This window comes from Brassica oleracea, chromosome C7 (assembly GCF_000695525.1).
Source record: "Brassica oleracea var. oleracea cultivar TO1000 chromosome C7, BOL, whole genome shotgun sequence".
NCBI lineage: Eukaryota > Viridiplantae > Streptophyta > Magnoliopsida > Brassicales > Brassicaceae > Brassica > Brassica oleracea.
This window is the reverse complement of record NC_027754.1, coordinates 13,745,265-13,756,214: the sequence shown is the minus strand read 5'-3', so window position 1 is coordinate 13,756,214 and position 10,950 is coordinate 13,745,265. Positions and strand designations below refer to the sequence as shown.

The 10,950-nt window shown below is 37.4% G+C and overlaps 3 protein-coding genes and 1 long non-coding RNA gene across 4 annotated transcripts; 2 read left to right on the top strand and 2 right to left on the bottom strand.

Annotated features, from left to right (window-relative positions):
• Positions 1–594, bottom strand: LOC106302058. Its single transcript, XR_001262340.1, has 2 exons — positions 333–594; positions 1–202 (listed from the first exon to the last, which is right to left on the bottom strand). It is a non-coding gene; the product is annotated as an uncharacterized LOC106302058 (long non-coding RNA).
• Positions 595–619: 25 nt separating this feature from the next.
• On the bottom strand, positions 620–3,711 carry LOC106302632. The gene is made up of 4 exons (XM_013739098.1): positions 3,683–3,711; positions 1,108–1,573; positions 883–953; positions 620–821 (listed from the first exon to the last, which is right to left on the bottom strand). The coding sequence occupies exons 1-4, from the start codon at positions 3,709–3,711 to the stop codon at positions 626–628; spliced, it is 762 nt and encodes a 253-aa protein (XP_013594552.1). The 3' UTR covers positions 620–625.
• LOC106301874 (ankyrin repeat domain-containing protein 13C) lies at positions 3,632–6,260 on the top strand. The gene is made up of 3 exons (XM_013738358.1): positions 3,632–3,949; positions 4,077–5,644; positions 5,721–6,260. Exons 2-3 carry the CDS (start codon positions 4,139–4,141, stop codon positions 6,048–6,050), a joined length of 1,836 nt encoding a protein of 611 aa, XP_013593812.1. The 5' UTR covers positions 3,632–3,949; positions 4,077–4,138; the 3' UTR covers positions 6,051–6,260.
• A 1,405-nt stretch (positions 6,261–7,665) lies between these two features.
• Positions 7,666–10,127, top strand: LOC106301345 (cathepsin B-like). The gene is made up of 11 exons (XM_013737719.1): positions 7,666–7,851; positions 8,064–8,117; positions 8,228–8,308; positions 8,407–8,563; positions 8,672–8,676; positions 8,782–8,856; positions 8,942–9,067; positions 9,164–9,382; positions 9,476–9,589; positions 9,678–9,713; positions 9,842–10,127. Exons 1-11 carry the CDS (start codon positions 7,780–7,782, stop codon positions 9,974–9,976), a joined length of 1,074 nt encoding a protein of 357 aa, XP_013593173.1. The 5' UTR covers positions 7,666–7,779; the 3' UTR covers positions 9,977–10,127.
• The last annotated feature ends 823 nt before the right edge of the window (positions 10,128–10,950 follow it).

The window sequence follows — 10,950 nt, the reverse complement described above, 5'->3', positions numbered from 1 at the left end:
ATTTAATTATTTTTAAAGAAAAGAAATGTTGTGATATAACAACGAAGAATGACTTGACATCTTATTATAATGTGCTCATTCTAACTAAATAGTTAATACAAACATGATGCTCGATTGGCTTACTATTTCTTTGCAGCTTCTGATACGAAGATTGCAGAACTTTTCTTACTATCAGTGATGTTGATATGGGCTTGGTGTTCCCCTATTCAAGTTAGTTAAACAGATTATGAGAAACAAAGTAAGGAGGCTTTATACTATATTATTAAGCTGTACCAAGCACACTATTCAATCACAAAACATAAGTTTTGCAAAGATAGGCAACGCAAATTTACCTTAAGACTCAAGAGTTTGGGTTCTCTTTTTACGTTTAGCTTCAGCTTGCATTTACATAGCAACGCTCACTCTATTGGGTAGCAAAGTAACATTCTTGCCGTATTCCAGATTCTTCCATAAACCCTCCAAGAGGATGTTAAGATTAAAGACACTGACAGCAAACTCACGCTTCAGCATCACCAGGAGAACTCCTATAAAATGCGCCCAATGCCTATCTCTTGCTTAAGGTCCTGTCAAGTTGACAAAGGAAACGAAAATATTATTTTTCTTTCCAGAGCAAGAAACCTTGTTATTAAGTTACTTCAACCCAAAGAAAAAAAACCTTTAGACTGTCCTCTTCATCCTTGACACTGGATCCACCCGGTAACTTGAAATCCCAATCGTGCAGGAAACATTCAAGCAGCCCAATCAGAGAAATCAAGTTGATGAAAGTATTAGTGTCGATCATGTTGCGGTAAACATAAAACGCCTCCGGAAAGCACATAAACCTAAAATTCAAGCCCAGAATTATTAATACCACGATAGAACCAAGGTCTCCGATCGTGATACCTCTCGAGTTTGGTGGGATCACCATTCCTGCAAGAGTGTAAACCTCGAACAGAAGATAGTACCAAAACAGTCTGCAAGAGTGTAAACCTCGAGTTTGGTTTCAACTTAGCTGAAACATACAAACCAATATAGTGTTTTGAGATTCTAACCTAACGAAGGTACTACGTGCTTGCTCATCAATGAATGATGATCTTAAATGATTGACAACAATGATTGACAACCCACCTGATCCCGGCGGAAGCACCGTACCAGTGATGGAATTATGTCAAACTTTCCATGTAAAGTCACAACCCCTCCAACTCCGGCTCCAGTTCCGCAATTATTCCCATGAATCGTCACCGGCTGACGGAGAACGACGTTAGCGACCGTGCCGTTACCACTGAGCACGGAGACACCTCTCCCTCTCTGGCCGTAAGTGTTGACGCTCTCAACTATGTCGGCTCCAGATGAGACTTCAAGAACATGAGATCTAAGGACGTTAGGGCATGAACTCAGAGATTTGGAGAAGACGAACTGGAAGAGTCTGAAAGAAGAGAATTGCAAAACTTGGCACGAAAAAGGTTTTGGGGGTGGAGATGGGCCGAAAAAAAAATTTACATAGCCCACACAAAATGTCCAGCGATTGTGACGTGTCAAAATACATGTTCCTGATTGGTCTGAATTAACTATCCTACGTGGCGTGCTCTCTGCTCTGTATATTGGGCTTTTAGTATAGTAAGATTATTTATGAGAAAATAACTAGGATAGCACTAAAAAAGTTTTTGTCACAAACAAAGTCTCTAAGAATAAAAAAGACCAAAATAACACTTAATGTTTTATCAAAAGCCTAAAACTCTAAACCCTAAATCCTAAACCCTAAACTCTTGAGTGTTTTAGTGTTTAGTGATTTTGATTTAGAGTTTAAGATTTATCCTAGAGTTTAAGTTTATCCTAGAGTTTAGGGTTTACCCAAGGGTTTAGGGTTTAGGATTTAGGGTTTAGGGTTTAAGATTTAGGGTTTAGGGTTTAGAGTTTAGCAGTGGGGTTTAGGGGTGGGGTTTAGAGTTAAGGGGTGGGGTTTAGGATTTAGGGTTTAGGATTTAGGGTTTAGAGTTTAAGGTTTTGGGTTTAGAGTTTAAGCTTTAGGGTTTAGAGTTGGGGAGTGGGGTTTTGGGATAAGATTTCAAATTTTGAAAAATAAGAAAAATTTAAATTTTTCAAAAAATAAAATGCTAAACCTTCAAATCTAAACCCAAAAACATCAACTCTAGGGTTTTAGGGGGTGGGGTTTAGGATTTAGGGTTTAGGATTTAGGGTTTAGAGTTTAAGGTTTTGGGTTTAGAGTTTAAGCTTTAGGGTTTAGGGTTAATTTTTTAGGGTTTAGGGTTTAGGGTTTAGGGTTTAGAGTTTACTTTTTAGGGTTTAGTGTTGATGATTTAGGGTTTAGAGTTGATGTTTTATTTTTGTGACATAAACTTAGAAATGTGTTATTTTGGAGATTTGCCTATTATTTATTTATATAAATATTTTTTCTTATTTTACTTGATATTTTCTGAATCATATGAATATAAAAAAATATATATATATATATATATATTTTTTTTTTGAAATATAAAATTCACTATGTCTTAGGATTTGAGAATTCGGCCAAAAAAAACACGAACTTTACACGAATCGCCAAAAAAAATCTGTACTCGAGTGTGGCCAAAAAAATATTGTATTTTTATTGACTTTTTTAGTTTATTAAGCAACTTAAGATTGACTGGCCATTTTAGCACACCGTGAATCCACAGTTAAGACAATGTTAAGTAAACGTTAAATGTTGGCGTTAAGCGAAATGACGTCGTTTTCAAATGAGATGAAACGACGTCGTTTTACATGATTTGAAAATAAAAAAAAATACACCCCTGGATTCGAACTCGGGTTGATTAGGACAAATGACAAGGTATTTTACCAATGGGCTAGTGGCACTTTCAATTGAGTTACTAACACATTTAATAATATTTGGTACTGATTGAATATAAAAAAATTCTCTAAAAACTTTAAAAGATCTTTAAAATTCCAAAAATTGAAAAACTAAATTTTTTTTATAAAATTAATTTTAAAATTAAAATTTCTTTAAAAAATCAAAAATATTCCAAAATTTTTATTTTTTTTTAAATTCCAAAAAATTAAAAATTCAAAGAAAATGCAAAAAATTAAAATTACAATTATAAGCTAAAAATTAAAATCGCACTCATAATGGGTACAATATTTATTTTAAGCATTTTAATTTAATTTTAATATGTGGGTATCTTTTTATGTGTGTATAATTAATTTCAATTTTTAGCAATTGTTTTAAAAAAATTGAAAATTTTGGAAGATTTTTGATTTTTTTTAAAAAAATAAAAATTATTTTTAATTTTAATTTGAAAATTAATTTTATAATATTTTTTATTTTTTCATTTTTTTGGAATTTTAAAGATCTTTTAAAGTTTTTAGAGAATTTTTTTATATTCAATCAGTACCAAATAAAATTAAATGTGTTTGTAACTCCATTGAAAGTGTCACTAGCCCAGTGGTAAAATACTTTGCAATTTGTCCCAACTAACCTAAATTCGAATCTAAGGGTCTACTTTTTATTATTTTCAAATCATGTAAAACGATGTTATTTCACTTAAATTTGCTGACGGCGTGTTAAATTGGCAAGTCAATGAAAATTTTGCTTTTTTTTTTTGCTCAATTCTCCTTAGGATTTGGTTGCTTCCCTCCCACTAAGCAAAATTGCAACTTCACGACTGATTCCTTCTTCCCTCTCTCTAAAAAAATTGTCTTTCCTTACTTGATCCAATCGATCTTTTGTTTAATCATTTCCCGAAGACACAATCTCGAGATTGATTTCTTTCTCTCGGTGTTTTATTTTGGTCCACGCGCCCACATGCGTCTTTCTCGTGTCTGATCTGGATTTAGATCACAAGAATCTCTCTCTCCTTCTCCTTCTCTCCTATGAACAAAAAAAACAATACAGAAGACACGAAGCTTTAGAGTGGACAATGCTTCAAGCTACGGAGTAAGACGTCATTCTCTTTCTTGCGAAGCAAGTTAAAAGGTTAGAAATTTCCATTTCTCTCCGTTGATTCCAATTAGGGTTTAAACTTTCTCAAGAAGGGGATTAGGTTGAACCCCGTTCTAGTTTGACTTCAGATCAAGAAACTTAGGTTGAGTTTTTGATCCAGTTTCTGATTGATCCGACTCTTCTGGCTCGTTGGACTCCAACGCTGAGGCTTTTGATCTGAAAATGGAGGGCATTGATGTTTCCAAGTACACACACAGCCCCGTGCACAGAGCCGTTGCTTCAAGAGACCACGCGGCTCTCAGATCAATCCTCTCTTCCCTCCCAAAGCCACGAGACCCTTCCGAGATCCAATCAGAATCAGACTCCTTATCCGAGGAAGCTACATCCGACGCCATCTCCGCCGTTATCGACCGAAGAGACGTGCCACGCCGCGACACGCCGTTGCATTTAGCGGTGAAGCTCTGCGATGCAACATCAGCCGAGATGCTGATGGTGGCCAGAGCTGACTGGACTCTGCAGAACGAAGATGGCTGGAACGCGTTGCAAGAAGCTGTCTGCAGCAGACAAGAGTCTATCGCCATGATCATCGTGCGTCATTATCAGCCTCTAGCGTGGGCTAAATGGTGCAGGAGGCTGCCTCGTTTGGTAGCGACGATGAGGAAGATGAAAGACTTTTACTTGGAGATGAGTTTTCACTTTGAGAGCTCTGTTGTGCCTTTTGTCTCAAAGGTCGCTCCTTCTGATACTTATAAGGTGTGGAAAGTGGGATCTAATCTGAGAGCGGATATGACTATGGCTGGCTTTGACGGTTTCAAGATCCAGAGGTCTGATCAGAGTATACTGTTTCTTGGCGATGGGTCTGAAGATGGGAAAGTTCCTCGTGGTTCGCTTTACATGGTGAATCATAAGGATAAAGAAGTGATGAATGCGTTGGACGGTGCGTCTAGCGTTGCCTCGGATGAAGATGTGAAGAAAGAAGTGGCTGCGATGTGTAGGAGCAATATCTTTAGACCAGGGATCGATGTGACGCAAGCCGTTTTAAACCCGCAGACGAATTGGAGGAGGCAGGAGAAGAGTGAGATGGTTGGTCCTTGGAAAGCTAAGGTCTATGAGATGAACAATGTGGTTGTTAGTATCAAGTCTAGAAAAGTTCCTGGTTCATCGAGTGATAAAGAGAACGGTGGTGGTGATGATGAGCTCTGCGATGTGCTAACGGATGAAGAGCAGAAGCAACTAGAGGCTGCTCTTAAGCTGGACTTACCAGAGTTCCCAAATGTGGATAGTGAGAATGGTTTTGTAGAGACTCCTTGTGTGGATTCTAGTCCGTCTCACAAGAAACAGGAGAAGAAAGGGTGGTTAGGTGGTTGGAGAAAGAAAGAGGCGACAATGATTAAGCAGGAGAAGGAGATTAAGTACGCGCCTCCGAGAAGCTCTCTTTGTGTGAATGAGAAGGTAAGCAATCTTCTAGGAGACACTAATCAGATAAAACCAGGAAGACATTCGGTAGATAATGATCATATCAGGAAGCCAAGAGTGTCTAGTAAGAGTCACCAAGAGAGCGAATACAAGAAAGGTTTACGTCCTGTTCTTTGGCTATCTACAAACTTTCCGTTACAGACAGAAGAGCTGCTTCCTTTGCTTGACATACTCGCAAACAAAGTCAAGGCTATTCGGCGTCTCAGGGAGCTTCTTACCACAAAGCTTCCCGCAGGAACGTTTCCAGTAAAGGTAACGTTTAAGAGCTTATGATCTAATAATGTTCCTTAAAGATGAGTTTTATATTGAGATTGCTTGTGAAATGTAGGTTGCTATTCCAGTGGTACCAACGATAAAAGTGCTTGTTACGTTCACAAAGTTTGAAGAAGTTGATCCTGCAGATGAGTTTAAGACGCCTCCCTCAAGTCCTACTGCTACTTCTGGCTATGAGAGTCCAGCTGACTTCACCAACGCATCATCGTCTTCTTGGTTTCGTCGAGCTAGGTCAAACAAAGATGGTTCTAGCAAAAAGTCTCAAACTATGCAAGACCCATTTGCTATCCCGGCAGGCTATACGTGGGTCAGTGCTGAATCAAAGAAAAAGAAACCAGATACACAGAAAGTCAAAAAGGGTAAAAAGACAGAGCAAGTCAGCTAAATCACTTTAATATTAACCTACTACTACACAGATTGGTCATGAAAAGACATTGAAGAAAGAGTTATGCTTTTAGGGTTTTGAAGCGACTCTCAGTTGCAGTCTGCAAAGAGAAAGGCAATAACAAAACACTGATGGTGATGCGATTTGATTCAACTTTTGATTCTTTTGTAACATAACTTGTCATAAACTTTGCTATGATTTTGGTTTCTTTTCGATTGGCTTTATTCCTTTTATTACTTTTATGTGGTTAAAAGTGTGATGTATGTTGATGTTGCTGAGACCTGCAACCACGATCAAATGTTATATGTTTATTTTGTCACAACCACATTGATGTGTAAACTATACATTAACTTGAGAATGTAACGTTAAATAGGTTTATAGTGATGTGACCTAGAATTTTAGAAATACGTTTACAAGTCCACAAGTTGAAATGAACAAAGACTTAACAAAAAGTAGGCCCGTGATAGGGTCCATATAGGTTGACAAGTCATACATATAGCTTGATCAAGGGCCTATTATAATGGTTGGTGGTAGGCCTGGGCCAAATAACCGGAACCGAAGAACCGAACTGGAACCAAACCGAAATACCCGAAACCGGAACCGGACCAATACCCTCAAATAACCGAACGGTTCCTATATTTTTATATTCGAAATAATCGAACCGAACCGAGAACCGAACGAGTATCAAAATATATAAAAATATTAATTATATATAAGTTAGGTTCCGGTTATTTATAGTGATGTGACCTAGAATTTTAGAAATACGTTTACAAGTCCACAAGTTGAAATGAACAAAGACTTAACAAAAAGTAGGCCCGTGATAGGGCCCATATAGGTTAACAAGTCATATATATAGCTTGATCAAGGGCCTATTATAATGGTTGGTGGTAGGCTTGAGCGAAATAACCGGAACCTAAAAACCGAACTGGAACCGAACCGAAATACCCGAAACCGGAACCGGACCAATACTCTCAAATCCCCGAACGGTTCCTATATTTTTATATCCGAAATAATCGAACCGAACCGGAACCGAACCGAGAACCGAACGAGTATCAGAATATATAAAAATATTAATTATGTATACATATAATCACTAAATATATATTTTTAATTTAAAATTCTATTAAAAGTATCTGAAAATAGTTGAGGATAACTAAATTATTATAAAGTATCCAACATACCCGAAAGTATATGAAACTATCCAGATAGTTTTATCCGAAATATCCAAAGTAATCCGAAATATCCAAAATTTTTATCTAAATCATCCTAATTATTTGATATTTTACCCTAAATAACCGATATTTTATCCAAATTATCCGAACTATCCGAACCTGAACCGGATCCAAATGAGAACCGAACTTTTTCCGGATATTTTCCGGTTCCTACATTTACTATCCGAACCGAACCGAACCCGAAGCTATTCGAACCGAACCAAACCGAAAATAGGTCAAGTCTAAATGGATCCTCTAGCCCATATCCAAACTACCCGAAACCCGAAATACCCGAACCGATACCCGAAATGCCGAGGCCTAGACTTGGTGGAATAAACTCAACGGCCAAGATCTCTTTCCTTGGAATAAAATAAATTAAATGATGTGTCATTTTCAAGATCCTTCTTTCTTTTTTTTTTAGAAAAGAGATCATCTTTGAATTGAATACCTTTTATCCAAAAAGTCTCTGGGCAAATCATTGCAACTGAGTTAGCAGAGGAGGAGGGGAGGGGAGATTCATGGCTGAACATCATCATCGCATCAGAGTCTACTTAGCCTCTGCTATCTTACTTTTAGCGGTTATTAATACGGTATATCTTCTTAATCTCTGTATCATCATCGTCCTGTTTTTCTTACGAAGATCCAGACTTTTGTGGGTGGATGCCTTTTTCCGTCTGGGAGTGATCCTTCGGTTATTGAATTTGATCTGCCTTTTGTTTTGGGTTTTGACTCTTTGTTCAAAAAGATTCAAACTTTTGTGGATCGCGTCTCACATTTTAGCAGCACTTTTTTTTTTATTCAGGGAATTGCAGCAGAAAATCTTTCCGAGCAGAAGCTAACTTCACGAATTCTTCAGGTTTTTTTTTTTTTTTTTTTTTAATCTTAATCCAAAAGCCCCCATTTTCACTACTCTGCCTCATCCATTGTTTAGATTTGTTTGATGCGTTGATCTACTTACTTTTGTAGAATGAGATTGTGAAGGAAGTCAATGAGAATCCAAACGCTGGATGGACAGCTGCTTTCAATGATCGCTTTGCTAACTCCACCGTCAGTTTCTTACATCTTTCTCATTTATAGATACATTGTTCCTCAAACTTGACTTCTCTCTTTTGTTTTCCTTTTTTTTTTTGTATATGTATTATCAGGTTGCAGAGTTTAAGCGCCTCCTCGGTGTTAAACCAACACCTAAGAACGAATTCTTAGGCGTACCTGTTGTAAGCCATGACATCTCTCTCAAGCTTCCTAAAGAATTTGACGCTAGAACTGCTTGGTCTCAGTGCTCCAGCATTGGAAGGATCCTAGGTCGGTCAATTATCTCTCTCTCTTTATTTCTTTCTTTTAAAACATGATATTATACTGACTTGAATCTTCTTATGCTTTCTATCAAATTCTCTCCCTCCTCGGTTATAGATCAGGTAAAAAACACACTCAAAATTTTAGTGGAATTTATACTAAACTATGCGCGTTTTGAGATTCATTAAAAAAAACCATTCTTTTGAGGCGTTTTTGGTTTTGTTTAGGGTCACTGCGGTTCTTGCTGGGCATTTGGGGCTGTAGAGTCACTGTCTGACAGGTTCTGCATCAAATATAACATGGTAACACCAATGCCTAGCCAAAAACACTGATGATTGTATTCCATCTTTCTCTTCAAAAAGATTCTTGTGTTCGGTCCCAGTGCAGAATATATCTTTATCAGTCAATGATCTCTTAGCATGTTGTGGATTCCTTTGCGGTCAAGGCTGTAATGGTGGCTACCCTATTTCCGCGTGGCGATACTTTAAGCACCACGGTGTAGTCACCGAAGAGGTACAAAAGTTCTCTGTTTCATCTGCAAATGATATATATTGAAATGGTTGATATATTTATCGAATGTTTGCAATGTTGTTTGGTTTTCTCCTCAAGTGTGATCCATACTTTGACAATATTGGATGCTCTCACCCGGGATGTGAACCCGCTTACCCTACACCAAAATGTGTGAGGAAATGTGTTAGTGGAAACCAGCTTTGGCGTGAATCAAAACACTATGGTGTTAGCGCCTACAAAGTCAGACATGACCCTCAAGACATCATGGCTGAAGTTTACAAAAACGGACCTGTTGAGGTTGCCTTTACCGTTTATGAGGTTAGTTACAAAAAGTTTTTTAAGATTTGATCAAACATGGTGATTGTTATATGGAACTCCATATTCTCATGAATCTCTTTTTGTTTCCACTAGGACTTTGCGCATTACAAATCTGGAGTGTACAAGCACATAACAGGTGCAAACATTGGAGGTCATGCTGTCAAGCTTATTGGCTGGGGAACTTCTGATGATGGCGAAGATTATTGGGTATGATATCCACTTTTCAAACACACTCTCTTATCAGTTTTCTATTGGCTGGAGAGTTGATGGCATTCTTTTTAAATTGTTACACCAGTTGCTTGCAAATCAATGGAACCGAAGCTGGGGTGATGTAAGTAACACTCTTCTCTCCAATCAAACTTTCTTTTTACTTGTGATCTTTTCAAGGTCCTTGCATTACATTCAAGAATCCAGAGGGAACACACCAAACCTGACGTCTAATCTGCAATTATATTTCAGGATGGTTACTTCAAGATCAAGAGAGGAACGAACGAATGTGGAATCGAACACGGTGTTGTAGCCGGTTTGCCTTCAGACAGGAACGTCTTTAATGGTATTAATACATCAGATGATGTTCTAGTTTCCTCATTTTAAAACTAAAAATCAGAAAACAAAAGACGTGTCGCTGTCTCGACACTCTCTGTAATATATGTAATTTGCTTCCTGTTTCCAATGAAAAGAATCAAAAGACTCCAATAAACCCAAACAAAAGTATATTAACTACAAAATATACCCTTTTAGCTTTTGTTTTTGTTCAGTTTTACATGTTTACATATTAATTTATACTGTTTTCATTCTGCACAATGCATGTGTGGATACTTGAGGAGGTTGCTCTCAGTTTGCTAGATTGCTCCCAGTAGTATTAGGAACTTGTTGCATAAAAACCTCCTTCAGTTGGTCGTAAGTTCCAATAAAATTCCACCAGTACAAGATCCAACGGTTCATGCACCCTCGTAGAAAATATCACTGCATATTTCCTCTAAAGCTGAAACCAGGAGACTGAAGATTTCCCGAACTCTCTTCTCTATCAGTAAAGACTTATTGATTATACTTGCTAACTCGTCTGAAGTTACCAACTTGACTTAAGATAGATTGTCACAGCAATTTTTTTCAGATTGATGAAATGGAATTATAATCTTCAATCTGCAACGGAAATTTCATCTTAATCTACTCAACTTTCCATTCTATATAAGGTATCATTCTGTTTATTTATTTATCTTATATATATATAGTGTTAAAACTTTAATATATTAGTTATTGTGGGGTTGGGTTCATGTGTGACTTTGATAAAATGGACCATGTTGATTACCAAAAAAAATTGGAACCATGTGACATAAGAACGAGGACGCACTACAAGAAAACAACGGTATTCTGACGGACATTCCGACGGAAAATGAAATCCTCGGAATATTCCGAGGAATTTCCGAGGAAATTCCGAAGAAACATAAAATTTGTGTTTCCTCGGAATTTCCTCGGAATATACCGACGGAATTCCGAGGAAATACAAATCCGTCAGAATATTTATGGAATACCGATGAAAAACGTATTCCTCGGAAAAAACCGATGAA